The sequence below is a fragment of the Eleutherodactylus coqui genome, chromosome 2, assembly GCF_035609145.1.
Source record: "Eleutherodactylus coqui strain aEleCoq1 chromosome 2, aEleCoq1.hap1, whole genome shotgun sequence".
In the NCBI taxonomy this organism is placed as follows: domain Eukaryota; kingdom Metazoa; phylum Chordata; class Amphibia; order Anura; family Eleutherodactylidae; genus Eleutherodactylus; species Eleutherodactylus coqui.
The window spans coordinates 336723160-336741238 of NC_089838.1; the positions used below are offsets into that span (position 1 = coordinate 336723160).

The 18079-nt window shown below is 45.3% G+C and overlaps 1 protein-coding gene across 1 annotated transcript; it reads left to right on the top strand.

Moving 5' to 3' along the window:
* The first annotated feature begins 272 nt into the window (after positions 1 to 272).
* On the top strand, positions 273 to 17509 carry LOC136610420 (olfactory receptor 6B1-like). The gene is made up of 2 exons (XM_066589650.1): positions 273 to 319; positions 16465 to 17509. The coding sequence occupies exons 1-2, from the start codon at positions 273 to 275 to the stop codon at positions 17507 to 17509; spliced, it is 1092 nt and encodes a 363-aa protein (XP_066445747.1).
* The last annotated feature ends 570 nt before the right edge of the window (positions 17510 to 18079 follow it).

The following is an 18079-nucleotide window of genomic DNA, read 5'->3' on the forward strand; positions in this document are numbered from 1 at the left end:
AACGAGCATCTCGAGTACCCTAATGCTCGAACGAGCATCAAGCTCGGACAAGTGTGCTCGCTCATCTTTAATGCTTGGCTATTTTTAAAAAAGTAAATAAAATGTTTCCTTAAATAAAAACTGCTTTTTGTTGCTGTATTTTTAGACTCCTAACTTTTATTTTTTCAGACCAAGGCAGAAGATGGCAGGGGGTCCTGGCGGGGATGCCCTTCGATCCCACACGAGTTATTCATAGACTAACATTGTTATCAGTCTTTGTCCACTAAGCGACCATGGCCCTGAAGTCAGAGAGAAAGACTGTCATTCCTCAATATGAAGGGTAATGCACATAACTGTTAATGAACTATTCTCCTTATCTGGAAAATGGTGCCTCAGATGCAACTGCTACCTCTGCACAGGCTGCACCATCCATAAGGGGTTGGAGCGCTTTGCCTCAGGCGGTGATCTTCCCTGACTGCAAGGTCCCTCACCGACATATTTCAGCGTTTTGCTATGATTTGTGTAAAATCTCAGAAAAACCATTGACAATTTAACACAATTTATGAAGAATTGCGCTGTGTATGATTTTATAGTTTGATATATCATGCTACAAATCCATTTGACAGACACTACAGCAGATGGAGAAAAGTTATTGACCTTTTTTCAAACTTTGAACTTTTATTTGAACTTTTTCTAAACAATAATTTGTACTTTTCACAGAGAACTTCTTCAGAAGTGACATCATTGGGCTCAGAGGACGAAGAGCTGAGAATAGACATCTATACTGCACACAGGGGACAAGGTGACAAAGTGCGATGAAACTTGTCAGTATTAGTATATAAACACGGCCAGTTCTGGTTCTCTCTAGCAGTATAGGGCACCTTCATGTGTCTGACACCACATCAATTCTCACATCTGGAAGCTTCTTCTATTACTTGGTGATTGGAAGCCTCTGAACAGTAGAGATTCTGAGGATGAAGTAGTGAAGCAGCAGGAGACACATTCTCATCAGTAGAATATTCTGGACGTAAGTGTTATATGTAGGTGCTAGATATGTTATACTTACTGTGTTATATGTGTTATGTGCAGGTGTTGTGCTACACGGATGACTGATGTGAAATAAGTTAATGATTCATTATGGTGATAACTCTCAAGGATGAAGACGTCTCATGCCAGGTTAAGACATTTTACCAGGGGCTGACTACCGGTAGTTCTTTTCTGCTTTGCTTTTAAAATATATGGGTTTAGCTAATTATCAGGGGCATAGCTAAAGTTTCAGGGGTCCAGGTACAGAAGTTCGGCTTGGGGTCCCCCAAACCTCACTGCACTTTGTGACTGTTGTCCCTGGTCTGCTCAAAGCTTTTTGCAGCATAGCTGGGTCTCTTAGAAAGCAACCAGGAATGTTGCTAAAGTCTGAAAAAATTAGGGTCATGAACTAATCACCCCTCTCCTCCATAAACTTTCAGAATCAATCTATCTATCTATCTATCTATCTATCTATCTATCTATCTATCTATCTATCACATATCTATCTATCTATCTATCTATCTATCTATCTATCTATCTATCTATCTATCTATCACATATCTATCTATCTATCTATCTATCTATCTATCTATCTATCTATCACATATCTATCTATCTATCTATCAATCACATATCTATCTATCTATCTATCTATCTATCTGTCTATCTATCTATCTATCTACCTATCTATCTATCACCTATCTATCTATCTATCTATCTATCTATCTATCTATCTATCTATCTATCTCCTATCTATCTCCTATCTATCTATCTATCTATCTATCTATCTATCTATCTATCTATCTATCTATCTATCTATCTATCTATCTATCTATCTATCTCATATCTATCTATCTATCTATCTATCTATCTTCTATCTCATATCTATCTATCTCATATCTATCTATCTCCTATCTATCTATCTATCTCCTATCTATCTATCTATCTATCTATCTATCTATCTATCTATCTATCTATCTATCTCATATCTATCTATCTATCTATCTATCTATCTATCTATCTATCTATCTTCTATCTCATATCTATCTATCTCATATCTATCTATCTATCTATCTATCTATCTATCTATCTATCTATCTATCTATCTATCTATCTATCTTCTATCTCATATCTATCTATCTCATATCTATCTATCTATCTATCTATCTATCTATCTATCTATCTATCTATCTATCTATCTATCTATCTCATATCTATCTATCTATCTATCTATCTCATATCTATCTATCTCCTATCTATCTATCTATCTATCTATCTATCTATCTATCTATCTCCTATCTATCTATCTCATATTTATCTATCTATTTCATATCTATCCATCTCATATCTATCTATCTCCTATCTATCTATCTATTTCATATCTATAATCTCATGGGCACTATATCTACAAGACAACTTTTAAGACAGTGGGATTAGATATTGGTTTAGCTTTAGGATCCCGGTTACACCAGTATAATGCAGTCACCATATAATAGACACCAGCTCTACATGGTGATAGTGATGACACTGCATTTAGGGTTACTTTACAGAGGGCGACTGTCGGGACCAGGAGCACATGACAGCTGTGCTAAAGATAATTGTTCATATGCTTGCCCACAGCAGTGATGGGCATTTAGTGAATAGGCATCATAGTCACACAAAATGAATGGAGGCTCTGAACCGGCAGAAATTCAAAAGTGAAAAATTGCTTGTTCACACTGAGCACTGAGTTTTAGTGAATTGAAACAAAGTGACTAGAGACAACTAAGTGATTTTTTGCTCGATGTATTGCTGGGTCCCAAGTTTACACAATTCAGCTATCACTAAAAGTCTGTGATTTGAGCAATTATTTTTGGATGATAGTTATTAGAGATGAGCGAGCACCAAAATGTTCGGGTGCTCGTTACTCGAGTCGAACTTACCGCGATGCTCGAGGGTTCGTTTTGAGTAACGAACCCCATTGAAGTCAATGGGCGACCCGAGCATTTTTGTATATCGCCGATGCTCGCTAAGGTTTTCATTTGTGAAAATCTGGGAAATTCAAGAAAGTGATGGGAACAACACAGAAACAGATAGGGCAGGCGAGGGGCTACATGTTGGGCTGCATCTCAAGTTCCCAGGTCCCACTATTAAGCCACAATAGCGGCAAGAGTGGGCCCTCCCCCCCCCAACAATTTTTACTTCTGAAAAACCCTCATTAGCAAGGCACACCTTAGCTAAGCACCACACTACCTCCAACAAAGCACAATCACTGCCTGCATGACACTCCGCTGCCACTTCTCCTGGGTTACATGCTGCCCCCCCTGCACGACCCAGTGTCCACAGCGCACACCAAAGTGTCCCTGCGCAGCCTTAAGCTGCCCTCATGCCACACGCTGGCCTCATAGCCACACCACACTCATGTCTATTTATAAGTGCGTCTGCCATGAGGAGGAACTGGAGGCACACACTGCAGAGGGTTGGCAGGGCCAGGCAGCGACCCTCTTTAAAAGGGGCGGGGCGATAGCCCACAATGCTGTACAGAAGCAATGAGAACTCCAATCCTGTGCCACCTCCATCAGGAGCTTCAAACGTGGGCATAGCAATGGGGAATCCATGTGCCACACAGTATTCATTCTGTAAAGGTGTCGCATAGCTCAATCCACATTGCAAGGGGAAAGCCGTCAGCGCTCTACCCCCTACCCAAGTCAGTCAGTGCCTTTGTGCCAGACAGGTCAAATACCACAATGGGAACTAAGTTTGCACTAACAGCATAGGTGGGTCCTAGGAAACCCAAGACATGAACAAAAAATTAATCTGAGCAGACTTGCACCGTGCCCACGGCATAGGCCTCGGCTCACAGATTCAGGAATCCTAGGCAGGAAGCGGACTTTCACTGCACCCAGGACATAGGCCTCTGCAAAAACCCTCAGCAATCGCGGGCCTACAGCGGACTCCAATGCTAGCGTAACTGTGCACATCTCTATAGCGCTGTATTGCTCCTGTAGTTTGTCCCAATGCAGTGCCCCGGATAGTAGAGCTAACATCAGATTAAATACAGGTGGGCTTCGGCCCACACTGCATGCCCCAGTCAGACTGGGGTTCTTTATAAGTAGACACAGGCAGGTACAACTCCGTGTGGACCGACAGCATGGGTGGCTCCCTGGAACCCACCGGCGGTACATAAATAAATCCCATTGCAGTGCCCAGCACAGCTGAGGTAAAGTCAGGTTTAATGCAGGTGGGCTTCGGCCCACACTGCATGCCCCAGTCAGACTGGAGTTCTTTATAAGTAGACACAGGCAGGTACAACTCCGTGTGGACCGACAGCATGGGTGGGTCCCAGGAAGCCACCGGCGGTACATAAATAAATCCCATTGCAGTGCCCTGCACAGCTGAGGTACCGTCAGATAAAATACAGGTGGGCTTTGGCCCACACTACATGCCCCAGTCAGACTGGGGTTTTTTATAAGTCGACACAGACAGGTACAACTCCATAATGTGAAGTCCCTGTGGACCCACAGCGTGGGTGGCTCCCTGGAACCCACCGGCGGTACATAAATATATCCCATTGCAGTGCCCTGGACAGCAGAGCTAACGTCAGATTAAATACAGGTGGGCTTCGGCCCACACTGCATGCCCTAGTCAGACTGGGTAATTTTTTGGGGGGCCATGTACGTGGAACACCACGATGGGAACACTTAGTGCACCCATAGTATGCACCGACCCCTGTAATACTCCTGTAGCGAAGGTATAAACACCGCATTAACAGTTATGTTGCAGAAGTCTAGGGAGACCCTATTAACATTTCTGTAGTTACAGTATAGACGGACCCCAGTAACATTTTAGTAGCTGCAGTATAGGCAGAGCACAGTATCAGTTACATTTCAATAGTAACGGTATCGACAGACCCCTGTAACATTTCCGTAACAGCAGGATAGGCATAGCCCAGTATTACTGGGATTTCAGTAGTAACAGTATAGACAGATTGACAACACCTTTGTGGAAAAGCTAGTATTTTCTAAGACAAGAGAGAGCATTTGATTGCAATGAAAAGGATACTCAAGGTACTGAAAGTCGGCACTCCTTCTCATCGCAAGCTGGAAAATGGAAAGGCTTCATTCATATGGTTTCCATTGTCCATTTCAAAGTGTTAGCAAATAGCAATCCAAGTTTCCGGCTACTACCACGGATCTTTCTTAGGAATTACCAAAGAGGATCACAAGTAAAGGCCTCATTATCAGTCAGTCCAAAATCATTCAGGGAATATGTGGTTCTCAGCTGGCCTGCTTCTATTTAGGGTCGGTACCTGCTGCCACTCAGTCCCTTGCCCTGCAGGGATGGTGTGTTCTATAGTCACCTGTATTCTGACCTCAGCTGTACGCTAATCTTTGGACTTAGCAGTACCAACAAGTTTTAAGCCACCATTGCTCTACCAGTCGGCTGAAAGCTTCAGCTAGGGATAACGGAATACTACCGCGTTTGTATTTAGTTGGTTTTCAGGATGTGGCCAGGATTAAGTGGGCCGTGGCGGGGGGTGGTGAAGGGCTTTCTTATTGTGTCGTTTAAGGTGAAATTCTTGGACTACCGCCAGACGGACCACTGCGAAAGCATTTGCCAAGAATATTTTCATTGTTGGAGGAGGAGGGGGATGTCTTTGAGGCAGTACATGTCCTGTCCCTGTGTCCGTGGTTATATGCACCTTATCAGTAACCGCGTTAGTGGGAAAGTGGTCACGACTGCGGACCTATTAGCGCGGTTTTATTTTGTTGGTTTTCGGAATGTGGCCAGGATTAAGTGGGCCGTGGTGGAGGGCTCTCTTATTGTATCGTTTAAGGTGAAATTCTTGGACTGCCGCCAGATGGACCACTGTGAAAGCATTTGCCAAGAATGTCTTCATTGTTGGAGGAGGAGGAGGGGGATGTCTTTGAGGCAGTACATGTCCTGTCCACGTGTCCGTGGTTATATGCACCTTACCAGTAACCGCGTTGCTGAAAAATTGTCGCGCCTTGGGACCTAATAGCGCGGCCTCGCCACCATCATGTCTTTGGCAAGCCTCCGTTTCCACAACCCTGTAACATAGCAGTAGCAGTAGTATAGGCAGACCCGAGAATTAGTAACATTTCAGTGGTAACAGTATGTACAGACCCCAGTAACATTTCATTGGCAGCAGTAGGACAGACCCCACTAACATTTCATTTGCAGCAGTATAGACAGACCCCAGTAACAGTTCAGTAGTATAAGTCTAGACAGACCCCAGTAACATTTCAGTTCCAGCAGTGTAGACAACCCCAGTAACATTTCTGTAGTATCAGTTGCGACATGCCCCAGTAACATTTAATTTCCAGCAGTGCAGACAGACACCAGTAACATTTCAGTTCCAGCAGTGCAGACAGACCCCTGTAACATTCCAGTAGTATCATTAGGGACAGGCCCCAGTAACATTTCAGTTGCAACAGTATAGACGGACCACAGTAACATTTCATTTATAGCAGTATTGACAGACCCAAGTAACATTTCAGTAGTATTATTAGGGACAGGCCCCAGTAACATTTCAGTTGCAGCAGTATAGACAGATCCCAGTAACATTTCAGTTCCAGCAGTATTGACAAACCCCAGTAACATTTCAGTTCCAGCAGTGCGAACAGACCCCAGTAACATTTCAGTAGTATCATTAGGGACAGGCCCCAGTAACATTTCAGTTCCAGCAGTGCGAACAGACCCCAGTAACATTTCAGTAGTAGTAACAGTATCGACACACCCATTTCACATTTCCGTTGCAGCAGTGTAGGCTGAGCCCAGTAACATTTCATTTGCAGCAGTATTGACAGAGTGCAGTAACTTTTCAGTTGTAGTAACAGTATAGACAGACCCCAATAACATTAAGGTAGAAGCAGTATGGGCAAAGCGACAGAAAAACATTTCCCTGGCAGCAGTGTAGGGAGAGTACAGCATTTGAAACATTTCAGTAGTAGCAGTATAGTCAGACCCCAGTAACATTTACGTACAAGCAGTATGGACAAAGCAGCAGATTCACATTTCCCTTGCAGCAGTGTAGGGAGAGCACAGCATTTGTAACATTTCAGTAGTAGCAGTAAGACAGGCCCCAGTAACATTTACGTAGAAGCAGTATGGGCAAAGCAGCAGAAAAACATTTCCCTGGCAGCAGTGTAGGGAGAGCTTACTATTTGTAACATTTCAGTAGTAGCAGTATAGACAGGCTCCATTAAAATTTACGTAGGAGCAGTATGGGCAAAGCAGCAGAAAAACATTTACCTGGCAGCAGTGTAGGGAGAGCATAGTATTTGAAACATTTCAGTAGTAGCAGTATAGACAGGCCCCAGTAACATTTACGTAGAAGCAGTATGGTGAAAGCAGCAGAAAAACATTTACCTGGCAGCAGTGTAGGGAGAGCATAGTATTTGAAACATTTCAGTAGTAGCAGTATAGACAGGCCCCAGTAACATTTACGTAGGAGCAGTATGGGCAGAGCCAACTATTAGTTACATTTCTGTTATAGCAGTATAGACATGCCCCATTAACATGTCCGTTGAAGCATTATGGGCAGAGCCCAGTATTAGTAAAATTACAGTAGTAACAGTATACACTAACCAAGGTAACATTTCAGAAGCAGAAGTATCGGCAGACCGAAGTTACATTTCTGTTGCTGAAGTATAGTCAGACCCCTGTAGCATTACTGTGGCAGAAGCATAGGTAGGCAGAACAGAGTTACATTTCTGTAGCAAAAGTGTAGGCCAACCCCAGAAACAGTGGTGTAGCATGAGTGCAGGCGAAGCCCATAAAAATTACTTGGATTACATTGTAGGCGAGGGTCCGAAAAATTGATGTACCGACAGTACAAATGTACGCCAGAAAAATTGCCCATGCCCAACCCAGAGGGCAGGTGAAACCCATTAATCGCTTAGCGTACTGTGGCTTAATTTTTAACTAGGCCTGGAGGCAGCCCAGTCTAAAAAACAATAGGTTCAGGTGGAAGTTTCAATGCTTTAAGGAAAATTGTTATAAAAAAAAAGTTATATGAGCCTTTTGGACCACAGAAAAATTGCCCATTCGCGGTGATTACGTGAGGTTTCAGGAGGAGGAGCCGGAGGAGGAGGACGAATATTATACACAGATTGACAAAGGTCTTTAGGTAGCGCTGCTGTCCGCTGGTGGAGAAGAGAAGTCTGGGGAAACCCAGGCTTTGTTAATCTTTATGAGTGTAAACCTGTCGGCGCTGTCAGTTGACAGGCGGGTACGCTTGTCTGTGATGATTCCCCCAGCTGCACTAAACACCCTCTCTGACAAGACGCTAGCCACAATGCAAGCCAACACCTCCAGGGCATACAGCGCGAGTTCGGGCCACGTGTCCAGCTTTGACACCCAGTAGTTGTACGGAGCAGAGGCATCACGGAGGATGGTGGAACGATCGGCTACATACTCCCTCACCATCTTCTTACAGTGCTCTCTCCGACTCAGCCTGTACTGGGGAGTGGTGACACAGTCTTGCTGAGGAGCCATAAAACTGGCAAAGGCCATGGAGAGTGTTCCCCTGCCTGCGCTGAACATGCTGCCTGATCTCCGCGCCTCCCCTTCTACTTGGCCCTCAGAACTGCGCCTTCTGCCACTAGCGCTGTCAGATGGGAAATTTACCATCAGTTTGTCCACCAGGGCCCTGTGGTATTGCATCACTCTCAAACCCCTTTCCTCTTCTGGAATGAGAGTGGAAAGGTTCTCCTTATACCGTGGGTCAAGCAGTGTGTACACCCAGTATTCCGCAGTGGCCAGAATGTGTCTAATGCGAGGGTCACGAGAAAGGCATGCTAACATAAAGTCAGCCATGTGTGCCAGGGTACCTGTACGCAACATATGGCTGTCCTCACTAGGAAGATCACTTTGAGTATCCTCCTCCTCCTCCTCCTCAGGCAACACACGCTGAATGGATGAGAGGCAAGCAGCATGGGTATCCTCTGCAGTGGGCCCAGCTGTCTCTTACTCCTCAGGCTCCTCTCCCTCTTCCTCCTCGTCCTGCTCAACGCACTGAGATATAGACATGAGGGTGCTCTGACTATTCAGCGACATACTGTCTTCCCCCGCCTCCGTTTCCGACCGCAAAGCGTCAGCCTTTATGCTTTGCAGGGAACTTCTCAACAGGCATAGCAGGGGAATGGTGATGCTAATTATTGCAGCATCGCCACTCACCATCTGGGTAGACTCCTCAAAGTTTCCAAGGACCTGGCAGATTTCTGCCATCCAGGCCCACTCCTCTGTAAAGAATTGAGGAGGCTGACTCCCACTACGCCGTCCATCTTGCAGTTGGTATTCCACTATAGCTCTACGCTGCTCATACAGCCGGGACAACATGTGGAGCATAGAGTTCCACTGTGTGGGCACGTCGCAAAGCAGTCGGTGCACTGGCAGATTAAACCGATGTTGCAGGGTCCACAGGGTGGCAGCGTCCGTGTTGGACTCGCGGAAATGTGCGCTGACTCGGCGCACCTTGCCGAGAAGATCTGACAATTGTGGGTAGCCTTTCAGAAACCGCTGAACCACCAAGTTAAAGACGTGGGCCAGGCATGGCACGTGCATGATGCTGCCGAGCTGCAGAGCCGCCACCAGGTTACGGCCGTTGTCACACACGACCATGCCGGGTTGCAGGCTCAGTGGCGAAAGCCAGCGGTCGGTCTGCTCTGTCAGACCGTGCAACAGTTTGTGGGCCGTGTGCCTCTTCTCTCCTAAGCTGAGTAGTTTCAGCACGGCCTGCTGACCGCGCCGCGCGACACCGACTGCTGGCGACGTGCTGCTGCTGACACGTTTTGATTGCAAGGTAGAGGTTGTGTTGGGGGAGGAGGAGGAAGGTTTAGTGGAGGTGGCATACACTGCCACAGAAACCAGCATGGATCTGTGGCCCGCAATTCTGGGGGTGGGTAGGACATGAGCGGTCCCAGGCTTTGACTCGGTCCCAGCCTCCACTAAATTCACCCAATGTGCCGTCAGGGAGATATAGTGGCCCTGCCCGCCTGTGCTTGTCCACGTGTCCATTGTTAAGTGGTCCTTGCCAGTAACCGAGTTGGTGAGGGCGCGTACAATGTTGCGTGAGACGTGGTCGTGCAGAGCTGGGACGGCACACCATGAAAAATAGTGGCGACTGGGGACAGAGTAGCGCGGGGCTGTTTTTGAAAGCCTCAGTTTCCACAAGCCTGTAGGGGAGCATCTCCAGGCTGATCAATTTGGCTAAGTGGACATTTGAAGCTTGAGCGTGCAGGTGCATTACGGCGTATTTGCGCTTTCGCTCCAACGATTCTCTTAGCCACAGCTGGACGCTGCACTGAGAGACATTGCTGGATAGGGCCGAGGAGAGCGGAGGTGAGGGTGGGGGTCCAGGCCAGGAGACGGTCGTGCCTGTGTCGTGAGAGGTGGGTTGGATCTCAATGGCAGGTTGGGGCCCAGGGGGAGAGGCAGTGGCGCAAGCTGGAGGCGGTGAACGGCCTTCGTCCCACCTTGTGGGGTGCTTGGCCATCATATGCCTGCACATGCTGGTGGTGGTGAGGCTGGTGGTGGGGGCTCCCCGGCTAAACTTGGCACGACAAAGGTTGTAGACCACTGTTCGCCGGTCATCCGCGGTCTCAGTGAAAAACTGCCACACCTTAGTGCACCTTGGCCTCTGCACGGTGGCTTGGCGCGAGGGGGTGCTTTGGGAAATAGCTGGTGGATTATTCGCTCTTGCCCTGCCTCTACCCCTGGCCACCCCACTGCCTCTTCCAACCTGTTCTGCGGCTGCAATTGCCTCTCCCTCTGAAGACCTGTCCTCAGTTGGCTTAGCGAACCAGGTGGGGTCAGTCACCTCATCGTCCAGCGGCTCTTCCTTTGAATCCTTTGTGCGCTCCTCCCTCGGACTTACCGCCCTTAATACTACCTCACTGATAGACAACTGTGTCTCATCGTCCTCCTCACCCACTGAAAGCTCTTGAGACAGTTGCCGGAAGTCCCCAGCCTCATCCCTCGGACCCCGAGAACTTTCCAAAGGTTGGGCATCGGTCACGACAAACTCCTCCGGTGGAAGAGGAACCATTGTTGCCCAATCTGGGCAAGGGCCCAAGAACAGTTCCTGGGAGTCTGCCTGCTCCTCAGAATGTGTCATTTTCATGGAGTGAGGAGGCTGGGAGGAAGGAGGAGCAGCAGCCAGAGGATTCAGAGTTGCAGCAGTGGACGGCGTAGAAGACAGGAGGGTTCTTAGATTGCTGGATGCACTTTCTGCCATCCACGACAGGACCTGTTCACACTGCTCGTTTTTTAATAAAGGTCTATGACGTGGACCCAAAAATTGTGAAATGAAGCTGGGGACCCCAGAAACTGTCCTCTCTCCTACTCCCGCAGCAGCCGGCTATGATTCGCCTGGACCAGGAACTCGGCCTATACCCACACCCTCACTTGGAACTCCACGTCCTCGCCCACGTCCTCTACCCCTACCCCTCAGCATGGTGGATTAAGAATCGAGCAGAGACAGAGCGGTGTAAAAATGTTTGTGAATTATTTCTGCGCAGTTGGTGGCTGCCAGCGGTAATATAGCGCAAAATGAAGCCAGAGATAAATTATAAGGAAGGCTGCACTTAGGCCTTGCTGTGCACTAGGCAGTTTCGATGGACGTGAAGTCCCACAGGCCACGCAAACAAATGCACGGGGTCACCGGTAGCCGTAAAAAGGATTTCTTTTTAAAGTTCCCTTTTTTTTCGATGCGATGCAGGCTGAGGCTATGCAGTGTGTATTCACTTTCAATCTATGGGTGTCAGACACACCGTGCACTTGTGTAAAAAATTGGTGGTTTCTTGCCGTGCACTTGGAGGCAGACAGCGTAGACGTTACACTAACTGCGGACACAAAATATTTAAATCAAGGCTGCACGCAGGCCTTGCTGTGCACTATGCAGTTTGGATGGACGTGAAGTCCCACAGGCCACGCAGGCAAATGCACTGGGGCACCTTCAGCCGTAAAAAGGATTTCTTTTTAAAATTTCCATTTTTTTCTATGCAATGCAGGCTGAGGCTATGCAGTGTGTATTGCACTTTCAATCTATGGGCGTCTGACACACCGTACACTTCTGAGACAGCACACGTATAACACAGAGCGGTGTAAAAAATTTGTGGTTTCTAGACTTAGAGGCAGACAGCGCTGACGTTACACTAACTGCGGACCGAAAAATATTTACATGAAGGCTGCACGCAGGCTCTGCTGTGCAATACTGAGGTACTACAACTCCCAGCAACCACAGAGTTAAATGCACATGGTCACAGGTAGCCCTAAGAAGGACCGTTGGGGTTCTTGTAGAAAGGATTCTACACTACCACTGTCCCTGTCTGACCAATACTGCCCCTATACTCAAGTACAGACTGCAGCCTGAGAATGCTATAGCCTGCACGCCCGATATACATAAAAAAAGTGCAAAACTGCTGACAGCAGCCACAACAGTAATGCACTAGGTGAGCTGTGGCCCTAAGAAGGACCGTTGTGGTTCTTGAAGACGCTAACACTGCCCCTATAACAGCAGCAGCCCTTTACCTGATCTCTCTTAGCGTGTGTCTGTGGCGAGCCGCGGACGGGGCTGATTTAAATACTTAGGGGTCACTTGATCTCGCCAGCCACTCACTGCAGAGGGGTGGGGTAGGGCTGGAACGTCACAGGAGGAAGTTGTAATGCCTTCCCTGTGTTTCTATTGGCCAGAAAAGGGCGCAAATTTCTCATGGAAGGAAATGTAATTGACTCGAACATCGCGTGGTGCTCGTCTCGAGTAACGAGCGTCTAGAACACACTAATACTCGAACGAGCATCAAGCTCGGACGAGTGCGCTCACTCATTTCAAATTATTATTATAAAACAATTTCATCCTTTAAAAAAAATAAGGTTACAGTTTTGGAATGGACAATTCAAAGTCCTAACCATAAATGTCAAATAGCCCAGTGCAGGGAGGTGTCACCCGGGACCGCTGTATGCGTTAAAAAAGTTAAAGTTTCATCTCCTCTTACGGATCGTATTTGTGAGGGGAGATGAAATAACATACTCAAGTTCCCCAACTATGTCCCCCCATGGGATCTTTATGCGCAGACCTTCCTCATCTTCGGCGCATGCGCCAGTCTGCAAAATGGTAGACGCATGCGCAAAAGTCAAGGATTGGCTACGAAATTTAAAATTTCCCTGCTCCTGTCTACCAAAGGTAGCTGAGAACCTGGAGATATCGTGGGGGGCCACGGTATGTGGTTCCTGGTCATGGGATCGCCGTTATCCAATGCATAATGGTGATCACGTAAAAGTAAAAAAAAGTTGAAGTTTCATCTCCCCTTAATGATACGATCAGTGAGAGGAGATGAAACTTTTTTCCAGAGGCCTCCGCATTAGAACCCGATGCAATGCTCCTCCACAGACCTTTCCCAATTTCTACACATGCGCCCACTGGCAAAATGAAGGACACATGCGCAGGAGCTGGGGAGCCCAGGAAATTTTATATTCTCCTTGTTTCTGGCCACCAACAGTAGCCAAGAGCCTGGAGCAGTGACGGGTGGCCTCATTAAGCATTCCCCGGTCACGTGATAAAAAGCTAGCGATCTACCTCAGGCCGGTCTCACATGGCCGGATAGAAATTGTGGATTCCATATGCATTTGATCCACGGTAATATGTGGAACAATCAAATGCATTGGATTACACAATTCCGCTCACATTAGCGGGTTGGAATTACGTAATCACTCGCAGAAAACAGACTGCAGCAGGTTCTATTTTACTGCGGATATCCCCAGCATAGAGCCCATTGTGCTCCATGGTCGTGAATATGCCCGCAGCCCATGTGTAATTACATTGTGTACAGGCTGCAGGTACCTGCGTCATCGCTAAGTGACAGCGCAGAAAATATAAACAAAAAAGGTGACGCCTGTGTACGTACCCAGTTATGCGCAGTACATTACGTGGCCATACACAGGGCCACGGCCGGGCTCAAGCCTGGGATCCGCTATAGGTCTCCACAAGCAGATTTCACATACGGCATTATTCAAATCACTACCTATAATGTGTAATTTACAAGAAGTCCCGGGAACGCTCGCCTTCCTGCAGTTCCAGGAGCAGCTTGTTGAAGGTCTTCTGTTTGCGACCGCCGCACCTTAGCAAGCTTATGAAGCCTCACAGAGCACCACTTTTTACAATCCATCCCTGCCGCTGAGGTCAAGAAATACCCCCCAAAGAAAGCATGAAAGGAAGAGGGATACCCGATTTTATTGCCCCATGTGCCCATCCCAACCAGCCTTCGTAATTACCCCGTCTTCGGAAATACCACACAGTTTACATTATTACTTTCATCTAAGATTTGAGGAATGCCAAAAGGGGGGAAAATATTTTTAGGGAGTGATTTTTTTTTCTGAACAAGAGAGCAATGGGGCCTGGAATTTATTCAATTGTGCCCTGAAAGCCAAAGGGTGTTCCTTCCATTATAGGCCTAGCCATGGGTCCTATAAGTAGATTAGGGCCACAATAGGTATGTCACTAAACTCAGGACAAACAGGGGTATCCATTTTGGGGAGAAAGTCTTCATTCAGATGTGTGCTGTATGAAAAAAACTGTTTTTAAAATAAAGCAATTGCTAAAAAATGAAAATCGTAATTTTTTCCTTCTACTTTGCTTAGATTAATTAAAAAACTGTGGGGTCAAAATACGCAGTACACCCCTAGTGGTAGTCGTTAAGGGGTCTAGTTTTCAAAATGGGGTCATTAGTGGGGGCTTTTTATTGTTTTGGCTGTTTAATGGTTCTACAAGTAGACAATAACCTTCAAGCAAAATGTCTGTTCTGAAAGCCACCGGCTGCTCCTTTTATTTTGGGCCCCGTTGTGCATACAGACATAAGATTAGGGCCATAATGGGTATGTTTCTTAGTACAGGACAAACAGGGGGGTCCATTTCGGGGTGTAGATTCTCATGTGCATTATAGAAAAAAATATGTCTTTAAAATGACACATTTGCAAAAATATTAAATTTTATTTTTTCTCCTCTAAATTGCATTAATTCCTGAAAAGAAACTGTGGAGTCAAAATACTCCTGACCCCCTCAGTGAATACATTAAGGGTCATTTGTGGGGGTATCTATCATTGTGACACCTATGAATCTTTACAATCTTGGCTTGGCTTGGAAAACAAAGTGTTCCTCAAAATGTTGATAATCAATGTTAAATTTGTACGTCTCCTAAATGCTTAAAAAAACTGAAGTTTTTCAAATGTGCATTAAAAATAAAGTAAACAGGTGGGAATATATATCTTATGAAACATTTGTACAGTGTGTTTGCACATATTTAAGATATTGCAATTGAAAATGTGAAAAAATGACTATTTTTTTAAATGTCCCCAATTTCTGTACTTTTAATAAATATACGCAACATCTATCAGACTATTTTTACTATGTAAATGAATTACAATAAGTGGCGAAAAAACAATGTCAGAATCACTTGGATATGCAAAACCTTTACTGAGTTATTCTATGTTAAACTGACACGTGTCAGATTTCCAAAATTTGGCTCGGTCATTAAGGCGCTAAGGGGTTAATCGTATAGAAATGTTATGGAAGGAAAAGGAGCAAGCAGTTCATAGAAGGAAACCCACCAATAGAGCTGGAGCTGGTTTGCATGGATCAATAGCTAAAAATTTTCCCCAAGCCAATGTACAGGACTAATCAACAATTACTAGAGATGCGCGAGCACGCTCGGTAAGGTCAGTTACTCAGTTACTCTCTCACCCCCGCGCCGCCCCCCGAGCACACTCGGACAAGAAGGCAGTTACTCGAGAAGAGTGATTCTCTCTCGAATAACTGACCTTACCGAGCGTGCTCGCTCATCTCTCACAATTACCTGAAATATTTAGATGCAGTTATTGCTGCACAAGGGGGAGGGGTTTGGTGTCACACCTAATACTGAAAGCAAATGTTTACATACTTTTGCCACTCACAGAAATGTGATATTGGTTTATTTTCCTCAAATTTTTGACCAGATCTAATATTTTTTTACTCTTTTGTTTTTGGTTCTCTTTATCTACTTTTAGGACTTGAGTCAAAATTTGACATAGTTTTAAATCAAATATTAGCAGAAATATGGAAAATTCTGAAGGATTCACAGACTTTCAAGTACCGCTATATCTTTGTCTAGAGGCACCATACAGCATGCACACAGCTCTGTAATATGGACCCACATGTATGCCTCGTGCCTCTATGCAGGCTCAAATTTTTAATTATGATTTCCATTTTTTCCTAGTAGTTGAAAAGTTGGAATAGCCAATGTCAGGAGACCAATAAAAGTTTAGAATCACAATGAGTATACAGTAAAGGACAAGCGTCTTATGGGTAAGATGAAAATTCACCCCCTTTCATTTGCTACTTTTGATTCCTAGCCATGCGGAATAGTATTTCATGATGCCTCTTAATGTTTTTATAGCTTAAATACATTTTTGATGATCTTACAGCCTTTCGGAAGACAACATCACTGATCAACTTCTCCCCATCAATAAAATGAAGACACAATCAACCTGGACTGGACCCTTTCTCACCCAGTCTCCCATAGCAGACACATTGGAGAAGAATAATATGACAGCTGTTACAAAATTCATCCTTGTTGGATTTCAGGCTAGTCAGAATATAAAAAATCTAATGTTTTTTCTGCTCCTAGTAGTTTACTGCTTTACAATTTTTATGAACTTCCTAATCATCACCCTGGTGTCCACCAGCAGGAACCTCCACACTCCAATGTACTTCTTCCTCTTACAACTGTCCATCAGTGACATCTTGTTGACCACAGATATTGTCCCTAAAATGCTCCAAATCATGCCATATTACAGCGGAGGAACTATTAGTTTTACTGACTGCATCACTCAACTTTATTTCTTCTGTGCCTCAGATGGATCTGAGTGTCTTCTTCTCACAGTGATGTCTTATGACAGATATGTGGCCATCTGTAACCCCCTCCGTTACACTGCTATCATGACGAGCAAATATTGTGTGATATTGGCCACCATTTCTTGGTTAGTTGGATTTTCCATTATGTTGTGTGTCATCCTATCAATATTGATGCTACATTTTTGTGGACCGAACATCATTAACCATTTCTTCTGCGATTTTGTTCCTATTATAGAACTTTCCTGCTCCGATACCAACGGTGTTCAGCTGGAGGTATCTTTACTGGGTAGTCTAATAGTTATAATCCCTATTATAATAATTATATTTTCATATTTTAAGATTATTGTCACCACTTTAAGTATCCCAACCAGTATTGGTAGACATAAAGCCTTCTCAACCTGTAGCTCCCACCTCATTGTGGTCTCCATATTCTACGGGTCTCTGTTTGCTGTTTATGTTGTCCCAAAAAGAGGACAGTCATCGACCACGAGTAAAGTCCTATCACTGCTATATACTGTTTTCACCCCTCTAATCAACCCCATTATATACAGTTTAAAGAATAACGATATTAAGAAAGCTTTACATGAACACATCTATAAACATCTCAGGTGCTAGAGTTCTATTTAAAAAGATAGACATGTGTTGTGTTCTCTGCTGTTATATTGTCATAGGGTCATATAACCCACATTGTAAGTCATGGCCTGATATCACCCTTGCAATCCATTTGGAAACCCCTGGTTTGTGAGGCGTTTTCACATGGAAACAGCCTTCTCATCTCTGCAGGCTGGAAGAATTCCCCAGCATGGCTGTCACAGCCACGGCAGGGGATCACAATATTCTCCCAGTGTTTTCAATGGGGCCAGCACTGCTGCCCCTGGCCCAATTGAAAACAATGGGCAATATTGCAAAAAGAAAGTACATGCTGCAATTTTTTCCCTCCATAGCATCGCAGCATGTCGCCATGTAGGGAAACATTGCTAATGTGAATGAACCCATTTTATGTTTGCATAGCACACGTCAATCTAGTTTAATATAGGTTTCAACACAATAATCACTAAGTGGAGGTTAAAAATCACTTCTGTTCTGCAGACCAACACCACCCAAGGACAAACCCTCATCGGCATTAGTCTGCACAACAGCAACGGGACTGATCACCTTTGTAGAGAAGAAAGATTTCAATCTAAG

Coding starts and splice junctions, on each gene's coding strand:
- LOC136610420 (XM_066589650.1), top strand. CDS start 273: ATGGCCCTGAAGTCAGAGAGAAAGACTGTCATTCCTCAATATGAAGG. Junction 320..16,464: donor GTCATTCCTCAATATGAAGG/GTAATGCACATA, acceptor ATGATCTTACAG/CCTTTCGGAAGACAACATCA.